Raw genomic sequence first — 27395 nt, forward strand, 5'->3', positions numbered from 1 at the left:
AGAACTGGGAGTAAATGCAAGTGCTCAGTGAGCCACAAAATCCTCTAGCTGAGCTAGGTTTACTCATACTCTCTTGGCCTGGCCTACATAACACTACTGTTGGATAAAAATGAAATGAAATGAAATGAGGTGAGCTACAAATGTGATAAATAAGACACTATATTTGCTTTTGAATATTGTGTTTGGTGTTCACATCTCTTTTGTCACACAGGACAATGTGAACGACTGGTTGCTGCTCCCTGATGATGCAGCTGCAGGAAGAGAGACAGCTAGGGGTGTGTGTGTGTAAGTGAAAAGTTGCTGAAGTGGCACTGCAGTTTAGGAATGGAAAGAAGTACAGAATGTGAGTGAAAGCTGGAAGACAAGTTCTGGAGATGTGGGCATCTGTCAGGAGATTTGACATGTGGCAATTATGCTCAACCTGTGTGTTTGCAAATAGATCCCTGTTACCAAATGTCATACATGACCACTGAGAAGACACAAGGAAACTAAACTAGGAAAGTGGTGAGTGTGTAATACAGGGTAGTAGGTGTTGGAAGTCTAGGGCCAACTTTCCACCCACAGGACCCATCAAAGGCTGCACCATCTCACTAAATGGAAGAAATAGTGGGAAACTGAAACAGGAAGTGCCTGGACATGCACTTCCTCTTTCTGTTTTTTGTTTGGGAGAATATTGCAGAAATGTCATTTCTGAAGCCCTGCAGAATTAGAACATTATTCCTTGATGGGGGTGGGGTGGGGGGAATTGTACAGGGGGCATCAGGAGGGTGCAATTAACTGAGAGATGGGGGCAAGGAAAGACACATGCAGTCCATCAAGCACAGACACATGCAGTCTGTGGACTATAGTTGCCATTCCAAGTGCAACATTATTCATTCTTCGGCCCTAACCAAATCCACATCCTGACCACCTGGCCATATCATATGATGCTTCTTCAAGCCAATTGTGTGTATGGCCACACCACAGAGGTTATCCACTTCCAAGATGGTGACCCGATAGCAGGAGGCTGTGTTTTTCCTCTTGCTGAGTCTGCGTTTTTCCTTTTCTTTCTGTTCTCTTTCTCTCTGCTTTCTTTGGTTTGTTTATTTTAGGATTCTTGCCTCCCTCTTTCTTGCAGCTGTTTTTTATTTTATCTCTGCTGCAACAGTAACAAACATTACAACTGTTGCTGTTTCCACTATCACTGGGAGCAAGAAGAACAACAACAACGCCGCCGCCGCTGCCGTTAGGAAAACAGGCAGGCAGACTGGAGTACAGTGAGTTGCTTGGAAAAGAGAAGGATTGTTTCCAGCAAAATAATGGAAGGAATTCAATTTCTTTAATTATATACATCGCTGTGGGAGGCTGCTGGTGTGAGTTGGAAGATCAGGGCCAAGGCAGCCGACTTGTTTGTAGTGAGGCAGAGCTCGGTGTTGTGAGAGCTTCCTTTCGTGCTGCAGGGTTGGAAGAGCTGAAGGGTCCTCTTAGTCTTGGTGGCCTGGTGCTGGGGTCTCGGAGACGAGCCCAGTGCGGAGAGGTGTGGAGGAGCCCACCTGCTTGAATGGTGAAGCCCTGGAGAGATCGTGGATGCCAGCTGGAGGAGGTGTGGTGAGCCTGGAGTCGGGGACCGAGAGGCTGGCTGAGGACTAGTGAAGCTGGTGCCAGCTTGTGGTGGTGCCCCTTTTGGGAACTTTTCTGGGGGGCTGTTTGGAACTGGGAGTCATCAATACCTATGGCCAGGGGAGACGCCTTTCCAGCAGAGGACCCTGGTATGTTGAAGGGGGAATTCTCTGACTGTACGCCCATTGCCATGTTTCCAGCAGCTCTTCATCAGCTCCCCCTCCTTCAGATGTTACTGTTTGCTTTGCCTCTGCTTTTGACTGCTCGGCTTGGGGCTTTTGCCCCCATAAACTCAAATCCATCTCCAACAGCCTCCTTGAGGGAAAGAAGATCTGCGGCCAGTGTGTGGTGGTACGGGTCCAATTGTGGGTGGGAGAATCTTGGGCTTATTTTGTTGTGTGGCAGAAGAAGACGAATCAGGACTGTATGTGGGGGATAATCACTTCTGGGTCCCTTTAAAAGCCTTTTTTCTTTTCTTTTTTTAAATAATGTATTTTATAAGTTGGGTGTCTAATTGATAGCACTTTAATTGATTTATGTATGTATTGTGTTATTTAATCTATTGTATTAATTTAGGGTGCTTCTTTTCATTTTTCTTTTTTCTTCCCCCTTTTCTTTTTTCTTGATATGGAGTGGAGGGCCTGTTCGCCCAGCGAAGGGCCACTGAACATCCCGGTGATCATGGGTAGAGGAAGATATGGTGTTGGCACAGTCCCTGCTCGTGACAGAAGAACGATGAACAGATGTTTGATGGCTGTTCATTGTTCTGAGACTGTGACCAACCGCCAGTATTGAGGTAGCCAGCCCAGCCAGCCCTCCACTCTTAACTCTGGTACTGTTGAATGCCAGGTCTGTATCCAACAAAACCCAGGTGATTCACAATCTTATCCTGGCATGCATAACCAAGACGTTGATTGGTGGAGAGGGGGGTCCTCCCCTGGCTCTCACCTGTCCACCCGGTTATGCTGTCCAGCACCAGGGTAGACTGGAGGGGTGGGGGGGAGTAGCCATTGTTTATAAATCCACCTTGGAGGTTACTAGGCACTCCTCGGTGGTGAAGCCAGGTCTAGAGGCACTCCACGTGGCAATTGGGGCCAGGGATAGTATTGGGATTTTGCTAGGTTACCGCGCTTCCCGCGACCCAGCCACTTCCCTTCCAGATCTGGCCGACTTTGTCTCCACAGCATTGTTGGGATCCCTGAGGCTTTTGGTCTTGGGAGATTTCAACATGCACATGGGGGCAGAGACTACTGGGCCAGCTCTTGAGTTCCTGGAAACCATGGCTTCCTTGAACATGTCCCAACATGTCATTGGCCTCACCCACGTGAGTGGCCACACACTGGACCTGATCTTTTCCACTAATTGGAGCGAGTGTGATCTTATGGTGACTGACCTTATGTCGGTCCCCTTGTCATGGTCAGATCACCACCTAATAAAATGTAACCTCTCAGTGGCACTCCCCCCTCGCAGGAGCAGGGGCCTATTTCTATGGTCCGCCCTCGAAGGCTACTGGATCCTGTTGGATTCCAGGAGGCCATGAGAGGTGTCACAGCTGACCTGGCTGGCGCTCCTGTCGAGGCTCTGGTTGACGGCTGGTCCATCACTGCCACTAGGGCTATAGACACGATCGCACCTAAATGCCCTCTCCTTTGTAGAGCTCGGCCAGCACCCTGGTTTAACCAGGAGCTCCGTGCTCTGAAACGACATAGGAGAAGGCTAGAGCATAGGTGGAGGAAGAGCCTGACGGATTATAATTGGATAGCTGCCAGGGTCGCAACTAACCTTTACCTGTCTAAGGTAAAGGCTGCTTGTCGAACTTACTTCACTAACCAGATAAACGAAGCATCCAACCAGAAGGCGGAGTTATTCCGTATAGCGCGTGACCTATCCGGAACTGGTCTGGGTGATAGGCCTCCCTCTAGTTTTTCACCTGACCAGTTTGCAGCCTTTTTAAAATCTAAAGTGGAGGCCATCCACCGGGAGCTCTCTCCTTTTTTGAACACAGTGAGTCGAGCAGAGATGTCCAGCTCTCCGTCTTGCCCGGTAACCCTTGACTCCTTTCAGCCTGTCACGCCTAATTCTGTGGCCAAGGTGCTTAACCGCTATCGAGCCACCACCTCCTCCTTGGACCCTTGCCTGGCCTGGCTAATCAAAGCAGCCAGGCCGATAACAACAGAATGGGCCACTGCAATAGTAAATGGGTCTTTCCTTGAGGGCAGGTTTCCCTCTGCCCTCAAGGAGACACTCATTAGACCCATAAGAAAGAAACCTAATTTGGCAGCGGACGAAATTGGCAATTATAGGCCCGTTGCCAATATTTCTTTAATGAGCAAAGTGGTTGAGAGGGTGGTGTCTGACCAGCTTCAGGCACATCTGGATGAAACAGATGCCCTGGATCCGTTTCAGTCGGGCTTCAGGGAGACAGCACTGGTCACCCTGTACGATGACCTGTTGAGGGAGGCTGATAGGGTCAAAATGTCTCTGCTGATCCTCCTTGACATATCGGCGGCCTTTGATACCGTCGACCACTGTATCCTCCTGGGGAGGCTCTCTGAGTTGGGAATCAGTGACTTGGTGTTAGCCTGGCTCTGTTCCTTCTTGGAGGACCGCCCCCAGAGAGTTCAGCTTGGGGAGAGTGTTTCGGCCCCATGGAGACTCACTTGTGGGGTCCCACAGGGGTTGATCATCTCCCCAATCCTGTTTAAGATCTATATGAGGTCGCTGGGAGGGGTCATCAGGGGATGTGGGGCATCGTGTCATCAATATGCCGATGACACCCAGCTTTACATCTCCTTTTCACCAACTGCAGGTGATGCCGTTCTGTCCCTTCAGTGCTGCCTGGAGGCTGTACTGCAATGGATGCAGGAGAATGGGCTGAGGCTGAACCCGGACAAGATGGAAGTTCTGAGCGTGGGTGGCCCCGTGGCTGGTGGCTTGGGTGACTCTCTCACGTTTGGGGGGGATGACCCTGGCCATGAAGAGTGGGGTCTGAAGCTTGGACATATACTTGGACCTGACGCTCACCATGGAAATGCAGGTGGCATCAGTTGTCCATACCACCTTTTCCCACCTTTGGCGGATTGCCCGGCTGCGGCCCTATTTAGACACGGGGGCACTCACTACCTTGGTGCATGCGCTCGTAATCTCAAGATTAGACCACTGTAACACGCTCTACGTAGGGCTGCCTTTGAGGCAGATGTGGAAACTTCAGGTGGTGCAGAATGTGGCGGCCACTTACTGGAGTGAGAAAATACCAACACATTTCTCCAGCTCTGGCCGCACTGCATTGGCTGCCCATTCGTTTCCGCGTCGACTTCAAAGTTTTAATGCTTGCTTATAAGGCCCTAAATGGTTTAGGACCTCGATATTTGGCGGAACGCCTGCTCCTACCAAGGTCTACCCGGATCACCCATGCGAGTCAGGAGGTGAGGCTGAGGAGCCTGATGCCAAGAGAGGCCCAGAAGGAGAAAACATGAAACCAGGCCTTCTTGGCGGTGGCTCCTTGCCTGTGGAATAACCTCCCTCCAGAGATTCGTGTGGCCCCTACGCTGGGAATCTTTAAAACTGATTTAAAAACATGGTTATACATCCAGGCCTTCCCTCCAGTCAATACCTGATCTCTTTTCTTGTTTTCCCTTATTTTATTATCCCTCCATTTTATTATAATTGTAACGATTGAACGGTTATGTACTTTTCTGTATTTTATTGTTTTATCCTATATTGTAAGCTGCCTAAAGTGGACGAGTTGCCCAGATAGGCGGGGTATAAATCAACTAACTAACTAACTAACTAACTAACTAACTAACTAACTAACTAACTAACTAAATAAATAAATAAATAAATAAATAAATAAATAAATAAATAAATAAATAAATGTAAAAGTACAAGTACAAGTACAAGTACAAGTACAAGTAAATAATAATAATAATAATAATAATAATAATAATAATAATAATAATAATAATAATAATAATAATAATAATAATAATAATAATAATAATAATAATAATAATAATAATAATACAAGGCTGCTGTGGAAGTGAATGTACTGAAGGTCAGTAATACAGTGGTGCCTCGCTTAACGAGCGCACCGTATAACGATTAAATCGCATAGCGATCCGTTTTTTCGGATCGCTAATGCGATCGCACAACGTTTTTCCTATAGGGAAAAATTCGCTTTGCGAAGACCGGTAAGCGTTTCGCTTACCGATCTTCGCAAAACGACCCCCGCCGATCAGCTGTTCGGCGGCCAAAATGGCCGCCGGAAGCCGGGAAATGGCCTAAAATGGCCGCGCGCAGCGTTTTCGCGCCCTCGTTAAGCGAGGCGAGGGCGCGAAAATGGCTGCCGGCCATTAAGAAGCTTCGCTGAACGGTGAGTATTTCGCCTATTTGGAACGCATTAAACGATGTTTAATGCGTTCCAATGGAAATCGCTGCCCCGTTCAGCGATGCTTCAGCATAGCGAAGGTTAATCCGGAACGGATTAACCTTGCTATGCGAGGCACCACTGTACAACGTATGTTTGATATGCTAAAGATAGCAACTTCAATCCATCACATCTTCACTGAAAGCCACATTGAGAAATGAATGAATGAGTAAACATACAGTGATGCCTCGCTAGATGATGATAATCCGTTCCACTGAAATTGCTGTTTAGCAAAATCATCGTCTAACGAAAAGCATTTCCCCATTGGAATGCATTGAAACCTGTTTAATGAGTTCCAATGGGGAAGAATCGTCGTTGTCTAGCAAAGATCGGCCATAGGAAAGCCGCTTTGCGAACTGCTGATCAGCTGTTTAAATAGCTGTCTTGTGAAGCTTAGGTCCCGAAAACACCCATTTTGTGAGCATGGAGGGAGCTGTCAAAATCGTTGTCTAGCAAAAATTGGTTTGTGAAGCAGGGACCAAACATTGTCCAGTGAAATTCCCCCATAGGAATCACTGTTTTGCGAATTGCTATAGTGATCGTAAAAAGTCAATGTCTAGCAAAAAAACTGTCATGCTGGGTAACTGTCTAGCGAGGCACCACTGTATAATTTTAAATCTTATATCCTAGGAGAGTTGCTGCCTCTTAAAGGAGTCAGTCTGTGCTTGTTGAACCAATGGGCTAAAGAAGGAGGCCTAAAATATTTGTATGCACTTAATATCCTCTCAGAGCATGCAACAATGGTGGCATTTAACTTTCCAATCACCCACCTATTTGGGATCAATTCCTGTCCTTAATAGTGAGATGTCTTTCTAGACTTTCCAAATAACACTTGATTTCCAAAGCTAGTGTTTGGTATTTATTTATTAATGTTTCAGTTTTTCACCTGGTACATGGCATAACAGTTTTTCAATATTTATTATTGCATGTATTTTAGAGTCTTACTCCCTGCCCAACCCCTGAGAATATATGTGACCGAGTTGTCCTGGTCTCTTCTTCACAGAAGTTCATAATGGAAAGTGGCTTCCTGCAATGTTCATATCGTCCTCAAACATCATTGATTTGTTTCCTCTGTCACTCTAGCAGGTTAACATTCCCACATGGTCACACCATTTGAACTGTTCAGAAAAAGAAGGCATAACATTGTGCTCCATAGGCCATGTAAACAGACTTCACAAACCAGTGGAAATGTCATGTTCAGTTGTACTTATGAAGGAAGAAACAGACCGTGTTAACTTAGGACGATGTTGACCTGGACAGAGGCAAGAAAGGTAAATGGCTATATGCTTTCGGTAAAGGACACAGAGATATTTTCTAAATTTTTCCCCAACAAAGGCATAAATGAATGGGTTTAGGCAGCAGTGAATCATAGCAATGATTTCTGTCACATCCACAGCTAAGGCTATGTTGCCATTACAGGCACTGTCTAAAGTGCAAGAGAAAAATGAACCTTGGTAAGTCTGCAGCAGAACAGCAATGTTGTATGGTGTCCATATGATGAAATAGACAATCATGATGACAAAAATAAGCCTGACAGCCTTCTGCTTTCTCTCATTCTGACCCTTAATCAAAACCATTATAATCTGAATGTAGCAGAAGGTCATAATGACTAATGGAATGGCTAGACCCAAAATAAACATCATTAATATTGTAACTTGCTTCCATTCATTTGCCACCGAAACATTATAAATAAGGGCACATTTCATGCTCTCATCTTCCTTTTGAACATTTTGAAATATGAATGCTGGCACAGAAGCTGATACTGCCACCACCCATGTGATGGCACTTGATAGAGTGCCATAGAGAAGTGTCCTAACTTTCAGTGCAAACACTGCGTGAACAATGGCCAAGTATCGGTCGACAGTCAAAAGGATTATGAAAAAGCTCCCACTATAGAAACCCACGCGATAGATTCCAGCAAGGATTTTGCACATTGGAATTCCAAATGCCCACTCATGAGTTGCATGATGAGCCCAAAAGGGGAGTGAGAAGATGAAAAGCAAGTCAGAGATTGCTAGGTTTAGCAGGTAAACATCAGTCATGCTCCTGAGTTTCTTGTAGCGAATGAGGATCAACACAACCAGTGCATTGCCCAGCAGACCAAATATGAACACCAATGAGTAAAGCGCTGGAATAAAATCGGAAGTGAATCTTTTGACATTCTCATTGTAAACTGGTTCTTCTATATCATCATAGTTGAAAGTTGAGGTTGTTCCTTCATCTGGCATTCCAGTAGAAATATTCATCCTCTTTCTCCTTGGCAATGAAGAAGTTACTAAGAGAACACAGAGAAAAAAATTATATAGTAAGTAGCAATATACAAAAATTATTGGCATTAAAATATCAAATATTTAGTGTACTGATGGGGACTATCATTCCAAACTGATCAACAGGAAAATTAAAGCTGGAAGAAAAAAAAAGAGAAATAAACATAATTCCATATAATGTTCTGTATGTCAGATTGGGGATGTGGTGGCGCTGTGGGCTAAACCGCAGAAGCCTTTGCGTGCTGCAGGGTCAGAAGACCAAGCAGTCGTAAGATCTAATCCACGCAACAGAGTAAGCTCCTGTCGCTTTGTCCCAGCTCCTCGCCAACCTAGTAATTCGAAAGCATGCAAATGCAAGTAGATAAATAGGGACCACCTCGGTGGGAAGGTAACAGCATTCCGTGTCTAAGTCGCACTGGCCATGTGACCACGGAAGATTGTCTTTGGACAAACGCTGGCTCTATGGCTTGGAAACGGGGATGAGCACCGCCCCCTAGAGTTGAACACGACTGGACAAAAATTGTCAAGGAGAACCTTTACCTTTACCTATGTCAGATTGACCTCCTGAAAGCCTTCAGAGGTACAGAGCACAGGTTATGTTCTTGGGAAGCTGAAAGGGCTTTAATATATTGCACATGTTTGCATGCAGTGCTAATCCATAGTGTGATTCTTAAGTCAAGAATTCACAAACAAATACTAAAGAAATACTAAAGAAATTATTGCATTCAGTGCATCAGAATCAGGAAACCACCCAGAGAATTTGTAAGAGGTTAGGATGATAGACATGTAAAAAGAGAACTTAAGGAGAACAAGTCATTGCAAAGAGAAACTGGCTGGAGAAAATTGCATCTATTGTCCACAACAATAAATTCCATAAAAGTTTTTCCAGGGAATAGAAGAGTACCAAACTTAAGCCCAATGAAGAAGTGCAGTAGTACTTCAGACAGAAAGCTAAACCATAGTTGAGAGTTATAGGAATGAGACTATCCTCACCTAAATTTCTGTGTTCCCGCCCTCTTCCCATGGCAGAGCATTCAGGAGGAACTCTGAAACTTTTGCTTCCAAACTACAGTTTTAGAAACTGCTGTTTTCATCGGTCACAGTTAAATCTAACCAAAGTTTATGATTTAGACAGCACACTAAAACAATGGTTATTTCAATAAAGCAATAGAATCATGTGCAAGAGAGTAGAAGAGGAAGACATCAAGTCACTTTTGCAATGCTTAAAGTGTCACATCCAAACACAGATGATAATATTTTCATAGGCAAAGCACATGCTACAAAAATATGGATGGGTTTTCATTGTGACATTGACTGAGGGATAAGCAAAGCTGGTTCTAGATTAGGAGCTTTCTCCACAGATTAAAGAATTGTTTACAGCCTATCAGAGGAGTCTATTTTAAATGTTTTTAAAATGTTTTTAGAATCGTTTCTAATAGTGATTTTAATACTGTATTTATAGATGTTGCTTATGGTGTTTTTAACTGTGATCATTGTATAGGTTTCATTGTGAAATACTTTGTGTCCCCTGTGGGGAGAAAGGCAACATATAAATGATGAAAATCAAATTATATCAGTGTCTCTAAAGGCTACAAGTCACAACGACATGTCATGATTCAGAAGCAAAATCTACTAACTTCTGGAAACAACAATGGAAGAAGGCTGCCATCTTTGTATTCAGTTAAGGCTTCAAAGAAGTATGGGAAGTTGCCTCATTAGAGTTACACAATCAATCCATCTCGCCCTGTGTTGTCAACTCTGACTGGCAGTGGCTCTTCTGGGTTTCAGGCAACTTTTTTCCTTAGCCCTGGAGATGGCACAGATTAAACCTAGTACATTTTGGATGCAAAACATGTGTTCTACTGCTAACCTCTGACCTTTCCCCAGATACAGCTAGTTGGCTGTAGTGAAAAAGAGGATGCTGGACTACATGGGCATCTGGTTTCATCCAGCATGGCTTTCACAATATTTTTCTGCTAGAATATTTCACAATTACATTTGGCATAGTTAAATTCCTGTTTGCAAAATAAATAAATAAATGGCTCCTTTTCAAAATCTCTCCCAAGATGTTGCTGTAAACATTTTGACTCTGATTCTCCAAGCTCTCTCTCTTAATCTTAAAAGTGCTTTGCCCATATTTTTCCCTTCAGAAAGCATTTTGTGGATTCAGCTGATACTGATTTTAAAACTCCAGTCTAGCTGTGCACAAAGGATGTGCTCCAGTTGGAGGCAAGTGGTGCATTGAGACTGCCAGCTGCACATTGCAGCCCTGCTATATGCAGTTTCTTGAAAGTAGCAGTGCAATCAGATGGCACTTTATTGCATTTTGGACTACTTTTGGCACAGTCAGATCAAATCTGTTTTCCAGCAACTGTGTGGCATACTGCTAACTGTGAACAGTCTGGCCCTTTTCCATAGTTATCCACACCTTTTTGGATCACTGGCAGGACTACTGTTTTGTTGGGGGTGGGGTCTTTTTCTTTTATTGAAAATAGTATTGCTCCATTTAATTTATCTTCCAGCATGTGTGATCACTGGTGTTGAACCCAAGTGGCACTGGTTGATATTCTTCTCAACAGTTTAGTAGTGGGTGGCATGCCACTTACCAATATATTTTTAAAAAATCCAGCTTTCCCCACTCCCTATGGAGAAGGAGACAGAAGAGGAGGTGATAGGAGATGGAATGTCATTTTTCTTTTTCCTTATACTCCTGCAAAGTATCACTTCAGTAGCAAGCCAATTAGATGCTATGTCACTTTTTAGTTCCCCACTTCCAAAAGCCAGCTTTCTCCTCCTCCCCACAGAAGGGCAGAAAGAAGCAGATGTGGGGGCATGGAAGATGAGAGGGAGAAACAGCCTAATTAGGCCTGCTTTAGATGCAGCGTGGTTTCTTCTCCGAAATCCACTCAATCCTTGGGTGAGGATGCAAAAAGCATTCTGAACACGAGACTGCACTTTCAAATGATCTCTTTTAGCCTCATCCAGCCCAGGATAACTTCAGTGTCTAGTTGTACTCTTGGTTTCATTGAATTTAACTGAACTTACTTCTTAGACACATGGCCAGGATTGTACTGTAAGGTTATACTTTCAGAGGGTAGAATCTTATTGGTTAGTTATACCAGCATATGGTCAGTGACATAAATTGCTGCTAATTAAAACAAGTTGCTATGTCAATTGTGTACATGGGTGCATGAAGAAGGATATAAGAGTTGCTGGAATGTATGCCATTACACTTACACTGGCATAACTAACCAACAGAATTCCAGCCATTGTGTGCAAACTAATATACAGCAATTGGTTATGCTCTGGTGTGGGATGTCTCATCCTGTCATTCCATAGCAGGGTGCCCCACCTTTTACTATGAACTGCTCATGGTGTGTGTGTGAGAGAGATAACATATATTGTAAATGAAAAACATGTTTGTCATAATCTAAACATCAGATGATATGTCACTTTTCAGTCCCCCACTTTCAAAAGCTAAACATAATCTAAACATCATACTCTTGAGAGTCCCTGGACTGCAAGGAGAACAAACCTATCCATTCTGAAGGAAATCAACCCTGAGTGCTCACTGGAAGGACAGATCCTGAAGCTGAGGCTCCAGTACTTTGGCCATCTCATGAGAAGAGAAGACTCCCGGGAAAAGACCCTGATGTTGGGAAAGTGTGAAGATAAGAGGAGAAGGGGATGACAGAGGATGAGATGTTTGGACAGTGTCATCGAAGCTACCAGAATGAATTTGACCAAACTCTGGGAGGCAGTGGAAGAGGCCTGGTGTCTCTGGGGTCACAAAGAGTTGGACACGACTTAACGACTAAACAACAAAATATCAGATGCACTTACCTCAAAATTGGTAGAATCCAGCACAGTAGGTGAGAGAACTGTGAGGTCTCCTTGCTGCTGAGATAGTATGTCTTCCTTGCAATTGAAATAGAATCCAGCTTGCTGTACTAGGAAAGGACGGCCTTGGAATAACTGTTCAAGAAATGCTGAAGAATAATTTCCCGTCTTCTCAAGAGGTAAACTATAAAAACCAATAAATAGTTGGGTAGACACGCAACCACAATTTCTGAAACGAGGCTGACTGTCAGCCACTCTTACGAATACATACTTGAGGCAGTTTAACTGGAAATGAAGGGGAAGTAGGGAAAAGGACTTGATCTAAGTCAAAATCTGCAGACTCAGGCCCAAGTTTGCTGCATTTGGATTTATTCCCAAGTAGATATGGCCAGAAGAGAACTAGGACAATGTCCAAATCCATTGGGATTAACTCTAGCACCGGCCATTTTGCTTTTGCCCCATGCTGGCTTAAATGAAGTATGTGGAACAGATGTTTTGCATCGCCTCTGTGGAAGGCTAGCCCAGTAAATGACCACTTCACCACTCTTCATACATGCCCCTGTTCTCGGAGCAACATTAGCAAAAAAGAGGGCTGGGGAATTCCACATTTGCAGTCAAATATCTAATTTCACTATGTAAAAGAAAAAGATTTTACAATATACCATTGTGGCTGTGAAGGCTTTGAACACAGATCCCCAAAGTACTGTATTCATAAATTCTTGGATAGCAAGGAAAAAGAATAGGTGCAAATTTCAACAGACCCTCTACCCAGTCAATTGGTAGACTAATCAGCAGCTGTGTTGAACACTGTTGACTATAATTTACTTCCTTATTACTCAAATCAGTTGTATGGGGCACCCAAGTTACACAGATGTAGATACTTCCTTCCCTTGGCTCAGAAGCAAATATAAACAGGGCAGAAAATAGATGTTGCTCTCTGTCTGAGTCTTAAATTTACCAGTATTTGCATTTCAGACAAAGACCTCTGTAGTTTCCTTCCAGTACTAAGAACCATAACCTCAGCAGAAATTAGTGTCAATACACCTCTGACATCTGGAACTTCTGAAAAAAAAGAGATTAATACCAATTTGCTAAATTTTGGGGTATTATGGTTTCCCTAAACAACTAAAGGAAAGCAAGATCCAGTTATTCTTTTTAAGGCTGAAATTGTATGACACAGTTACCATGTCATTAGTACCTGTAGTGAGGACATCTGATTGTCCTAGCACAACCTTGCCTTATTCTACATTTTACAAATTACCTTGTTTTTGTTTTGTGATTGGTCATTAGGAGGTAAACATAGGCTTCATTTGCAGGTCTGATTCTGATCTGAAAGAATTACTTGCATGGAGTGAAAACATTGTAATGAGAGAACATACAGTTAATTCTTACACAAGTTAATTATTTTAACTTGTGATTTAACACTAACACTGACTGTTTGTTTGTTTTTTGATTAAATACAATCATATTAAAAGAAACAATGCCCTTGGTTCGCTATCTCTGTCTATTGTGGAATCCTCTCTGGTCTCTGGTCTCTCTGTACTCCGGAAGGTGTCAAGATCCATCTTTCTACTTGGCCTCTTCAATTATTTTTAGCAATGTTGCTGTTTGTAAATTTTTAGTGACATTAACTGTTGGTTAGTGTATGAAGAGTTAATGTCACTAAAAATTTACAAACCAACTAACTGTTGGTTAGTGTATGAAGACATCTTCATGGATTGGTGCCTTGTCATGGCGAAGGGGCTTGAATAACTCAGAAAAGCTATGGGCTATGCCGTGCAGGGACACCCAAGATGGAGAGGACATAGTGGAGAGTTCCAATTAAACGCAATCCACCTGGAGTAGGAAATGGCAATGCCACTCCAGTATCTTTGCCAAGAAAACCCCATGATCAGAAAAAAGGCTAAAAGATATGATGCTGGAAGATGAGCCACTCAGGTCAGAAGGCGTCCAACATGCTACTGAGGAAGAATGGAGAACAAGTACAAGTAGCTCCAGTGCTAATGAAATGGTTGGGCCAAAGCCGAAAGGACGCTCAGCTTCAGATGTGCCTGGAAATGAAACTGAAGAAAGTAGGAAAAACCACTGGGTTAGTCAGGTATAATCTAAACCAAATCCCTTATGAACACACAGTGGAAGTGAAGAAAAGATTTAAGGAACTAGATTTGGTGGACAGAGTGCCTGAAGAACTATAGATGGAGGCTCATAACACTGTACAGGAGGCAGCAACAAAAACCACCCCAAAGAAAAGAAAATGCAGGAAAGCAAAGTAGCTGTCCAACGAGGCCTTAGAAATAGCAGAGAAGAGAAGGGAAACCAAATGCAAGGGAGATAAGGAAAGTTACAGAAAATTAAATGCAGACTTCCAAAGAATAGCAAGGAGAGACAAGAGGGCCTTCTTAAATGAACAGTGCAAAGATATAGAGGAAAATAATAGGGAAAACCCAGAGATCTGTTCAAGAAAACTGGAGATGTTAAAGGAGCATTTTGTGCAAATATGGAAATGATAAAGGACAAAAATGGGAGGGACCTAACAGAAGCAGAAGACATCAAGAAGAGGTGTCAAGAATACACAGAGGAATTATACCAGAAAGATTTGGATGTCCCGGACAACCCAGATACTTGAGCCAGACATCCTGGAGAGTGAAATCAAGTGGGCCTTAGAAAACGTGGCTAACAACAAGGCCAGTGGAGGCGATGGCATTCCAGCTGAACTATTTAAAATCTTAAAAGATGAGGCTGTTAAGGTGCTACACTCAATATTCCAGCAAGTTTGGAAAACTCAGCAGTGGCCAGAGGACTGGAAAAGATCATTCTACATCCCAGTCTCAAAGAAAGGCAGTGCCAAAGAATATTCCAACTACCGTACAATTGCACTTATTTCACACACTAGGAAAGTTATGCTCAAAATCCTGCAAGGTAGGGTTCAGCAGTATGTGGACTGAGAACTCCCAGAAATACAAGCTGGATTCCGAAGGGGCAGAGGAACTAGAGACCAAATTGCTAACATGCGCTGGATTATGGAGAAAGCCAGAGAGTTCCAGAAAAACATCTACTTCTGCTTCATTGACTATGCAAAACCCTGATTGGTTCAAAATTGGGAAAGGAGTATGACAAAGCTGTATATTGTCTCCCTGCTTATTTAACATATATGCAGAATACATCATGCGAAAGGCAGGACTGGAGGAATCCCAACCCAGAATTAAGATTGCTGGAAGAAATATCAACAAGCTCCGATATGCAGATGATACCACTGCAGAATGTGGTGGAGGAATTAAAGAACTTTGTAATGAGGGCGAAAGAGAACAACATCCAAAAAACTAAGATAATGGCCACTGGTCCCATCACCTCCTGACAAATAGAAAGGGAAGATATGGAGGCAGTGTGTCATGAGTTCAGCCTGAGGGGTTAACTACAGCTGAGGAGAATGCTGAGCGATTAGAACCACAGACAGCTGAATCATCACCAGATTCTCCTCCCCCAGTAGCCAGGGTGAGGACTAGACTTCAGATCGCTTTGTGATCATCTATCTGGATGACATTTTGATTTACTCCCAAGACCCCGCTCAGCACACGGAACACGTTCGTCAGGTCTTACAACGATTACGAGACTACCGTCTCTATGCCAAGCTGGAGAAGTGTGATTTCAACTTGTAGGAAGTCTAATTCCTAGGTCAAATTGTATCTCCTCAAGGGATCCAGATGGACCCAAAGAAAATAGAGTCGGTTCTGACGTGGCAGAAGCCCCAGAACCGTAAAGATATGCAGCGTTTTCTCAGCTTCGCGACCTATTACTGCCAGTTCATATCAGCCTGTGCGGACATAGCCATGCTGCTGACCCGCCTCCTCCAACTCAAAGAGCCGTTTCTTCAGACTCTGGATGCAGACCATGCTTTCACCACACTAAAAACCCAGTTTACCACCAAGCCAATTCTGTGTTATCCAGACCCCCGACTACCATTTACTGTGGAGACGGATGCCTCCAGTGTCACTCTGGGTGCAGTGCTGTCCCAGCGGGAGGACCCCTCACAGCTACTGCAGCCATGCGCGTTCTACTCCTGGCAGTTCACACCCCCAGAACACAACTACACCATCTGGGAGCAGGAACTCTTAGCCATCAAAACCGCTTTCCCGGTTCTGGCAAGCCTTACGCACCAGTTTGGGTACCCAAGTGCACTTGTTGTTGGCGTATCATCCCCAAACAGATGGACAGACTGAGTGTACTAACACCACTCTTGAGCAATATCTCCATTGCTATACTTGCTATCAGCAAGATGATTGGGCTACTTTGCTACCCGTGGCTGAACTCGCCTACAATAACACCATACACTCACCAACAAAACAGACCCCATTTGCAGCCAACTATGGGTACCACCCTCGTTTTTCCCTGGCTGTCCTGCTGTCAACCGTAGTTCCTGCTACTGATGCTCACGTACACGAGTTGCAGGCTCTCCAATACCTACTTCAAGAGCAGCTTCAGCAAGCTAAGGAGGCCTATAAGACAGCAACCAACAGTAAATGGAAAGAAGGGCCACCTCTGAAACCAGGGGACCAGGTCTGGCTTTCCATCCGTTATCTCCACTGACCTGGCCGATCCCGCAAGTTGGAACCCTTGGTTTATAGGACCTTATTTAATCATGGACCAAATCAGCTCCATTGCTTTTTGGCTACAACTCCCAGCCATTCTCCATATTCACCCAGTTTTCCATCGGTCCCTTCTTCTTCCTCTTGCAGCACCGGACCCTGCCCGACCTCCAGCCCTGGCTCCACCTCCACCCGTATTGGTCAGTGGTGTGGTGGAATATGAGGTCCATCAGATCCTGGACTCTCGAATCCACTGGGGAGGCCTTCGGTACTTCGTAGATTGGGGGGGATATGGACCTAAGGATCTATCATGGGAACCCGCCAGTAACTTACCCCCCCCTGACCTTGTACAGCAGTTCCATGTCACCTATCCTGATTGACCCAGCCCATCTGAAGAGGGGAGCCCTGCGGAGGGGGATAGTGTCATGAGTTCAGCCAAAGATCCAGAACCTGAGGGGAATGCTTTGCAATTAGAAGCACAGAAAGATTCTCCTCCCCCAGTAGCCAGGGTGAGGGCCAGACTTCAGCAAAGACTTATGACGCAAAGGTCAGAGGATCGCCTGAATGTTGCCTGCAGAAACATCAGATCAGCTAGTCTTGAGTATTGACAGGATGAAAGGCTTCCAGCAGTTCAATGACTATTTTGCTATATAATCAGCTCCCAGATGGTTGGGAAGCTTGTGGAAGCAACAAGCCAATACTCTGGCTTGCATCCATGCTCCTGACTACCTTGAATCTTGTTCTCTGGACCTTTGGCTTTGGACTTTGACCCTGGACTACGTTGTGTGATTTGGCTTTGGACCCTGACCTCGGATTACGGTTTGTGATTTGGCTTTGGCATTTTGGTATCGGCTTTGCATCCTCCAAACTTCTGATATTGGACTGGCTTATCGGACTTTGCTGTTGAAACCTCCGGGAATGTGACACAGTGACAGAATTTACCTTCTTGGGCTCCATGATAGCTGCAGATGGTGACAGCAGCCCTGAAATTAAAAGACATCTGCTTCTTGGGAGGAAAGTGATGACAAACCTAGACAGCATCTTAAAAAGCAGAGACATCACCTTGCCAACAAAAGTCCAAATAGTCAAAGCTATGATTTTTCCTGTCGTGATGTACGGGATTGAGAGCTGGACCACAAAGAAGGCTGACTGCCGAAGAATTGATGATTTTGAATTGTGGTGCTGGAGGAGACTCTTGAGAGTTCTCTGGACTGCAAGGAGAACAAACCTATCCATTCTGAAGGAAATCAACCCTGAGTGCTCACTGGAAGGACAGATCCTGAAGCTGAGATTCCAAAACTTTGGCCATCTCATGAGAAGAGAAGACTCCCTGGAAAATATCCTGATGTTGGGAAAGTGTCAAGGCAAGAGGAGAAGGTGGATGACTGAGGACGAGATGGGTGGACAGTGTCACCGAAGCTACCAACATGATTTTGACCCAACTCTGGGAGGCAGTGGAGGACAGGAGGGACTGGAGTGCTCTGGTCTGTGGGGTCATGAAAAATCTGACACGACTTAACAACTAAACAAAAACACAGAAACACAATATCCCACATGGTTTTTGGAAGAATTGAATTTCCTGATTTTTTAAAATGGGAATTTAAATATATATACAGTACCCATCAATTCAAAGAGAAACTTCCCTCATGTGCTAGAGGATTGTAGAAGATGAGCACATGATCTGTACTATGGTTACTGGGAGAAGACAGAAACGAGAACAGCTTGGATGTGGCGGTAGTCTCTCTAGAACTGGTAAAACCACTGCATATATATCTCACTTACCTTGAAAGCCCTAGGTGAGTAGCTGTAAGTCAATTCTGACTTGACAGCACACACCACACAGGAACAGATAAACTCTTTAAACTTCCTTTTTTATGTCATGCTCCATTCTTTCTTCAAACGATTTATGGTATCCCTTCCCTTTGGTGTAGCCCCAGTCTGAGAACTCAGATAAAAGGAACATGAGAGTGGGCTCTCAGAGAGGGAGAACATGTATATCTACTGTATGGGTTTGCTGTGATTATGTCAGTATGAAATTAACAGAACACAATGCTGAGTAATTGATGAGCATTGGGGTGTTAATATCAGTGCTTGGAAATACTGTATCAGCTCAGAGTGTTGCTCATGTTATGGCTGTTTCTTCACAAACAAGGGGGTTCCACTCGAATTTCAATGTCAATTACCAATATTTTAAAAGCCCAGTATGACAACCAGTGTTGGCCTTTGTCATGTGGACTGCCTTCAGACAAATTTGCAACAAAACCTGAATTGGGGTTATTTGTGTAAATCTGGAGTGACTCTGGGGTGGGGCAAGGAATCACTCTTCACACTCACACCCACATAGAGCGACACTACAGTGGACATTCATATACTATCCAGCATTCATAGAGTTAAAAAGATGAAAAGCAGTTTGAAGACAGATGAAATAAAAAATAATATAGCAATAGTGGACAGAGCTGCTGGCACCAAGGAAGAAAACGAGTGGTAGCTCAAACCCACAATAAAGTCTACAGTCTCCTCTGGACACTCCCACCACTAAGGCGTGATGGAGGGTTCAGAATGAGCTCATGGTGTGGATAAAACCTCTTCTAGCTGCTTTGCCAACCATCTAATGTAGTGGAGAGAGATAGATTTGTGCCACTGGTTAGATAGTCTTCTCCATTCTTCTTTTTCTCTGTTTTAACTGCTCAGCTTAGTTTACTAAACTTCACTGAAACATTATCACAAAATAAGATTTGAGTGCTTATGTTCTAGTTCCTGTCCTCTGGAGATGCCGTCCACAGAGACTGGCAAAATGTTGGGAAGAAAAACCTCCATGACATGGCCAAACAGTCCAAAAAACCTACAAAAACCATCAGATCCCCGTCGTGAAAGCCTTCGAGAATACAATTTAATTGTCTCTTAAATTGTCTTAATGATTTCCTCTGTGGCTCTAAACTCTGAAGAACTGAAGGACTTTTTTCTGTGGTACACACAATCTGGTGAGAGACCTTCTCAGTAATGATTTCCCCCAGGAGAAAGCCATCCAAAACACTTACAATTATCAGTATAGAATATCACCCATTTTATAAATCTTATGTGCACCTGGTGAGGTAGACTACAATCCTACAACACCTTCCTGGAAGGAAGCCCTATTTAACTTGGCAGGGCTTACTCCTGTAAAGGCATGTAGAAGATTACACTGAAAGTGGTTTAAGAAACAAATAAACAAAGAAAAGTAGGGTCTTTGAGGTGAAAAAAATGACACAAACCATTTCAAACATATCTGTTGCAAAAAATGCATCTTTCTGCTGGTCCAAATTCAGATGCATCTTTCACTTATATTAAAATTAAGTTTTGTGTAATTTTCCTTCTTTATATGCTAGCAGGCAGATGATTACTTTTGAACAGCCAAACAGGTTATACATTATTATAGCTTACATATGTAACAGAATAGTTTTTTAAAAATTTAAAAGATAAATACTCACCATTCTACATTTCATGCTTGTAAGATAAAAATCTCTGGTTTTGTGACTAAGCAAGATAAAAGATCCAGTGTTCAGATTACTTTTGAAGGAAACCTACCATTTCCTGAATTGTAGTACACAGCCGCGCCAGCTGTTTTGCAAGAACTAGAAGAAATTCTGAAAATGACCTTCCACCAAACACCACCCACCTTCCTAAATGGTGTAAAGCTTCGTAAAGAAATCCCTGTTTCCTAAACCAGGGTAATACATGGGCCTGGGCAATTCATTACACTGTCAGTTTTCTTATCCTACTCGCTGTATTTTGCATTAGTACATTTATTTGAAGTATCCATATGGGAAATTGCCTCTTAAAATTGCCCACATGAAAGGGAGTTGGGCTGTCCACACAATATTGCATCCATAACTATGTAACAAGGTTCTACACACAAGATAAGAGAGAATTAATTCTTCAGGTGTGATATTTATGCAGCCAAAATGTAAGAGGTGCCACCCAAATGTAAGAGGGAGGCAACAGGAGGTTCAGGAAGTGGAAATTGGGGAAACTTATTTAATTGAGAGTGGAGGTTAATCTGTTCTGGATTTTAGTTTGAACTTCAGGGGAGTTATCCAAGGTGCTGAACCTTTTTGCCCAAGTGGGTCAAACACTTGGAGAGCTCCTTCTAAGTTCAGGAAAACATCTGTGATGGATTCACCAGCCACACAAAATCAGAGTTATCAGACTCCACTGGGTTCAGAACAGCCCCGATGTTTATAGTAGTACTGAACAAATAAATAAAAGCCCAACAACCACAACCACAAAACCCTTTAAGAAAAATAATTCTCAAGGTGAGGTCCCCAAAACAGCTCAGTGAAAATTAAGTATGTTCAATGGCTACAGAATGCCGGTTGGCTATTACTAGGATAAAGCAGAATACCAGCAGGAAGGTGGGATGGAACTGGAAGGGATTCTTACTCTCTGACTGGGAACCTGAACAGGATTATTTCACATTGCAACACCATTCTACCACCTCCAGGTAGAAAGCTTTTTTCCAGAGTTTTGAATTTTTGGATAAACTGCTCTAGCTGCATAGCACAAGTGTGGAGATTCACAGAGCAGAACAATTTCAAATTCCCCAGAGTAGTCCACCCCTTTCTTATTATTTGGTGCTTAGAGTCTTACTCTGAGACATTTGTAGGAGAAAGAACAAAATAGTTCATTGCTTATAGTTATAAGCAGATCAACAGCAAGCGAACAAAATGACTGCTTCGATGGACTTAAGACAGACTAAAGGGAGGGGAAAAGAGCAGAGAAGGTGGGCTTTTTCAAAATTCAGAGGCAGGAGGGAACAATTGATTAATGCTAGATAGATCAACAGTCACAGCAGCTCAGAAAGGTCCCTCCCAGCCAAACGTACTAAAGGAAGCATGTGAGGATGTAAACACTCCAACAAGCTCTACTTGAAAGCCTGGAAAGCCTTTGCCAGTTAAAAGTGCTTTGTTCAGCTAGAGCAGGGGTAGGCTAGGTTGTAGGCTTGGCAGCCACATTTGTGCCCCCCAACCCCTTCCTTGAACCACATAGTGCCTGGAAATGTGACCTCCTCCAAAACCCCTGGGTTAGGAGACCCTCTGGAAGGATGTGTGGAGCGGTTATACAGAGGAAATGGGGCAAATGGCTTTTCTCCCCATTTTGTAGACAGAAGTCTCAACTGAATCAAAGATAGCTCAGTCAACAGAGGTACGCCAACTAAATGTAGCCCAAATATTTTGTTTCTTTTATTTAGACATCTAGACATGCATTTAATTTAATTTAATTTACAGCTTGTTAAGCTGGTTTGGTAATTTCCAATATATAAGCAGATAATGTGAATTAACCAGCACTCAAGTTTTTTCGGAATCCATTTTTGGGATGCAGTTAATCATTAATATATATTGGGTATTCCTCTAAGAAAGAATAAGCTAAATTTCCCAACTGGGGGTCCATAGAGCGAGAAAGAGTGAGATGGAGGGGGGGGGTAGAAAAGAGACTTCGTGTTTGCGCACACAGAAATGTGTATCACTTACATGTAATTAGAAGATGGAAATGATTAACAGCAAAAAGCAGATGTTTGATTTCCTACTACCTACCAAAGCAGGGGACTCTTTGGAAAACTTCCAGAAAAGTAACAAGTACTGTAAGCTTTGGAAAAGTGTAGCATTATTTTGCGGTCAATGATCCAATAAAATACATTTAAAACTTCAAGAATGATTTAAAACAATTTAAAATTAAGTAGGTTCAGCTGCAAAACATTAAATATTATAAAGCACAGGCGAGAATTTCCTTTTGTGTTCTCTGTGCAGAAAAAAGAAACTTGGCCACAAGTTCTGTAGTGGGTTTGGTTGCGTCCACTAGAAAATATCTTGTGTACCAGTCCAAGGATCTGCCTGGGAAATCTCTCATTACAGGGCTAAGGAGTCTGGCATGGTCATTCCTATAGAACCTGCATATGAAAAGGACGTGCTCTAATGTTTTAATTTCTTTCTCATTACAGGGGCATAGTCGATTTTCATATGGTACACCGTGGTAGCGTGACGTCCCTCTAAAACTGCAGATGGAAGGCAGTTAAATCTAGCTCTTGAAAAGGCCTGCTGGTATTTTGGGATAGTCAGGTTTTCCAGGTACAGTAGTTAGCTCTTTGATGGAATTCGAAATTTAAACCAAGGTTCATAGGTGAGCAGAGGGACGTGGTGGCGCTGTGGGCTAAACCGCAGAAGCCTGTGCTGCAGGGTCAGAAGATCCGGCAGTCGTAAGATCGAATCCACGCAACGGAATGAGCACCCGTTGCTTGTCCCAGCTCCCGCCAACCTAGCGGTTCGAAAGCATGCAAATGCGAGTAGATAAATAGGGACCACCTCGGTGGGAAGGTAAACAGCGTTCCGTGTCTAAATCACACTGGCCATGTGACCACGGAAAGATTGTCTTCGGACAAAACGCTGGCTCTATGGCTTGAAGAGTGGGATGAGCACCGCCCCCTAGAGTCGGACACGACTGGACAAAAATTGTCAAGGGGAACCTTTACCTTTTTCATAGGTGAGCAGATTTTGCGGGTATTGTATATGGAATACTGAAAATCAATAGCCTTGATATGCTTTTCCAGAGTAAACGTAACTGTCCTGAGTTCATCAGCATGTAAATTAAAAGCATTTAACCAGGCCTGAAACAAATGGGAAGAAAGCTGAGGATCCTCTACATATGGTGTTTATTCATCTAAGTATCAGTATTTTTGATTTCCTACATATCAGGAATTAGCAGGATTTATGGTGGAAGTTTCTTAGCACCTCCCTCTTCTATTCTTGCTGATGCATGCACTCACATCAGACTTCATTGCTCCATTTCGAAATCATTTCCCCCTTAATCTGGAAGGAAAGTGCTACCGCCTTGACAACTCTTCCTCAGACACCACAGCTGCGTCCGGTGCTTCATTGTTTTTACCTTTATTTTTTGCTCCCTTTTAAAACTAGAGAAGCACCATAACATAACATCACCCCACTGCTGTAGGATGCAGACACTGGGCTATTTCCAAAAGAAAAGAAAAAGATGTATTTTGAAGGGGGAGGAGAAGCATGATGAAGTGGAACCAAAAACAAACAAACAGTCAAGCAAACAAAGAAACAAACAAGCAAGCAAGGAGTTAGAGAGGCACAGAAATGGAACTCACCATGAAAACCTAGTTCTTGTTCATGTTGGGATGAAGGGTGCAACTATTAGGATGGTTGCAAAAACTTGGGAACTTCAGTGACCAGTCAGGTACATTTCACAGGACAAACACCCCATCTGGAGGAGCCCTAACTTTTAAAAGTAATGATAACCGAACTGGTTGATCAGATAGGCTACGTCTTTTCCTGTTTATGTTAATGCAAGTGAAACAGGTCTTGAGTGGATTAACTTCACAAAGTAGATCTTCTGTACTAATTTTTCAAGTTCTGCCTCTATTATGTTTTCTTTAAATGTGATAACTACGCATTTTAAATAGCCATTTAAAAATTATCGCACTGTTTTAACAATCCTTCAGGCTGCTTTTTTATTTGTCTGGAATGACTGTTTTTAAATGATTGTCTTATTGTTACCTGTCTTGATCACTGTTTGCAGAAGGTGGGATAAACTTTCAATAAATATCCAGATGAAATATTTGTTTCCTATATATACTTGATTGTGCATTGATGATATCAGAATTTTCCCTGTCATCTAGAAAATGCAAGCATCAAATTGGTACTGACAGTGATAAAGAGTGACCAAAAAAACCAATTTCTCAGGTTTTTAAAAAACTATCTCCACTAGGTGTGTTTATTTCAAATAAATAAATAAAATAAATACATGCTGTGGTGGAGTTCAGGTGGCAAAAGCTTTTTGCATCAGAAACTTTCCCTTTAGCTCTTATCTACTAAAGCAACAATAGCAAAACAAAACTCAATTTGAAAAGATCAGTTTAAAGAAATTTGCTCAACATTTTGAATGAGTTGTTGCAAAAGACAGCTGATTTCTCCAGTAGAGTGCACCTCTGCTGAAAAAGGCTCTGGCTGAAACCATCATAGCACTGAGATGCCAAAACAAAATAGAACTCTATGTAAATCTAGCTCAGAAGGTAATTTTTAAATGCTTTCCTAATTTTTTTTTTTTTGAAAGAGACATTGAAAGGCAGTTGATTTCTGAAGTGGATTAGCAGTGGCTCTCCATTGCACAAAACTCAGATTAGAAGCTTTTGAAGTTAGCACTCATCTTTAAAAATAAACAATCAGGAAGGATTAATGTTAAGTATTTCTTGAAGCCTTATGAAATATTTTTGAACGATCTTTTTAAAATCATGGGAGTTTTTTTGAAAGAAAAGTGTAGATTTAGGAATAGGCGTGGTCAGAAGCCCCTTACAATCATCTCTCATTTAGCACCAAGTAGCACTAGGTAGCAAAACATGGTGAGGAACAAATCCTCAATCTGGATTAGTCGAAAGTTACAAACAAGATCTTTGAATCCAAGAATCCAACCTGCTGACAATGGCATCAATAAAGTAGGGCCAAGCATTTTTTCTATAATTTTATAGGGTCAATTAGGCTGTAACAGAACAAATAGTATGGAATAATCACGTGTCTTCCAACTCTTTTCTGATTTTCATGTGGGATCTGAATCAGAGTTTACAGAGAATTGCAAAATTCTGGTTCTTGCTTAATGGCCATATTTTGCTCATAAAGGAAGCGTACATCATTTGAGGCTCACTGGTTGATGTTCTTTACATCTGTAAGCAGGAAAATGCAAGGTCTGCAGTTGTAGTACAACCCCCAAATGTTGTTACAATAAACTTCCTGTCTCAATTATTAAGGCTAGCCAATGGATTTACAATTCTTCTGGATTTGACACCCATTTGGATTGAGTTCATTCTCGCAAAGTAATTTTTTTTTACATAGGTGAGCAATGCTTGCGGAGGGAAGCCAAGAGAATCAGCTAGTTAAAGAGTCTAACAATTTCATAGTATAAAAGTGAAATATTTGGTTCCTTTGTATTTTATGTGTGGTTTTTGAATATGTGAACAGTGTCAGCTGAGTGGCTGGGGCTGGACTGAGAATTATTAGGACTGCAGCAGATGTAGAAGGGGATTAAGTCCTGTCTTTGCCTGCACTGGTCCTTCACCTGTGTTAGATGCAGCAAAATGATTCCTGCTAAACTGACGGTTAATGATATTCATCTTCAAGTTCAACATTAGGATTGGAACACTGCAACTGAGAACTAGGGTTCTTGTTTAGGAGCCTCATGGCTCAGTAGTTAAACTGTTGTATTACAGTCAATACTCTGCTCATGGTGAGCGTTTGATCCCAGAGGACTCATTCTGACAGCCAACTGAAGATTCACTCAGCCTTCCATCCTTCTGAGATCAGTAAAATGAGTACCCAGCTTGCCGGGTGTGTGTGTGTATAGCCTGCATAATTAAATTTTAACCCCACCCGAGTGCTATAAGCACTATGGGGTGGTATATAAGCAGCACACTTTATTCACCCCTTGCAAAAAATTCTCATTGCTTCCCATACATTGAAGAATATTGCTTATTGACCCATAACTGTACCCATAGCCACCCGTTCAGACCTTCTTCACACAGTACTTTTCAGATATGTAGGCAAATCTTGTAAACTGTTTTTCTAAAAATTAGCTTTACAGTTTTAAGCTTGCAAAAATAAATGCATATATGAGGCTGGCCAAAGGTGGTCACAAGCTGTGAAATGCAATTTAAGTCCATACAGATAATTGGTGGAAGCAGTCTTCCTTCTCCCTGTGCCTTCACCAACTTCTCTGCTGCACAAAGAGCCAGAGAGCGAACCCTGATGAATGAACAGAGCAGAGCAGGGTGGGCAATTTGTGGCCTTCATGAGATATGCAGGTGCCATCAGCCTTATAGAGCAGAGCCATGGATAATGATAGATAATGTGACTGCAATTGACTGGCAACTGAAGGGGCCCCGAGATACCCACGTTTGAGGTAAATAGTGATCCAGAGAAAAGAATAGTCGGAGACACCTGCCATGAGCCACATTCTACACATGGAAGTGTCCTCCATGCAACTTTATGATACCCTCCTACACCCCCACAAAGCTTCTTGCACTGGAGCCTGCCCTATTCTGCAATGTACCCTGGGGAGGGGGAGCTGCTATGGGAATGGGAGATGCAGACAGCCACTTGCGGCCTCATTCTATAGGCTATTTCTTGCAGTCTATGTAGCATACAGTCTACATTTTCACTCTGGCAAACACTTCAAAGGCAGAAACTATCACACTGGGTAAGATTAAACAGGCTAAGCCCAAAGCTCCAACCATGAAAGCAATAAATGAATAAGTAAGTAAAGAAACAAATAAAAATCAAATGATAATTGGTTCACTATTCAGAATAGTTGTAGGTTTTTTTGTTTGTTTTGTCACTGAAGTTATATTTGCAAGGGTGTGCTTCTGCAGAACTGGTGGATGAGGAGAAAAAGCTTAGTCATCTTTCACAGAAATTTGGTACAACATGTTTTGAAATTTCTCTCTCTCCCTCCCTCCCTCTCTCCCTCCCTCCCTCCTTCTCTTTCTCTTTTTGCACTGGCTTTTATCATCAGTACTGCATGTATGCGTCCTTTAATTTTAAATTAAACATACAGAGTGGTGAATATTACCAGTTCTAGCATGCATTCAAGTTGGATATTTTTTTTATGGAGCATCACAAATGAACAGCTATTGTAGAA

At 42.8% G+C, this 27395-nt stretch overlaps 1 protein-coding gene across 5 annotated transcripts; it reads right to left on the minus strand.

Moving 5' to 3' along the window:
* Window positions 1–6871: 6871 nt before the first annotated feature.
* LOC110084863 (C-C chemokine receptor type 2) lies at window positions 6872–23946 on the minus strand. Of its 5 annotated transcripts, none has more exons than XR_013537304.1 (3): window positions 20183–20399; window positions 12136–12316; window positions 6872–8300 (listed from the first exon to the last, which is right to left on the minus strand). XR_013537304.1 is itself a non-coding variant. In XM_078377365.1 (2 exons), exon 2 carries the CDS (start codon window positions 8269–8271, stop codon window positions 7198–7200), a length of 1074 nt encoding a protein of 357 aa, XP_078233491.1. In that variant the 5' UTR covers window positions 8272–8300; window positions 12136–12268; the 3' UTR covers window positions 6872–7197. The 5 variants fall into 5 exon arrangements, 1 of the variants encoding a protein (XP_078233491.1); XR_013537305.1 differs by lacking the exon at window positions 6872–8300 and adding an exon at window positions 13091–13194 and having other exon boundaries at window positions 20183–20333; XR_013537307.1 differs by lacking the exon at window positions 6872–8300 and adding an exon at window positions 13091–13194 and having other exon boundaries at window positions 12136–12267; window positions 20183–20319.
* Between the last annotated feature and the right edge of the window lie 3449 nt (window positions 23947–27395).

The sequence above is a fragment of the Pogona vitticeps genome, chromosome 6, assembly GCF_051106095.1.
Source record: "Pogona vitticeps strain Pit_001003342236 chromosome 6, PviZW2.1, whole genome shotgun sequence".
NCBI lineage: Eukaryota > Metazoa > Chordata > Lepidosauria > Squamata > Agamidae > Pogona > Pogona vitticeps.

Excerpts from the sequence above, each read along its gene's own strand:
- LOC110084863 (XM_078377365.1), bottom strand. The coding sequence starts at position 8,271 with ATGAATATTTCTACTGGAATGCCAGATGAAGGAACAACCTCAACTTTC.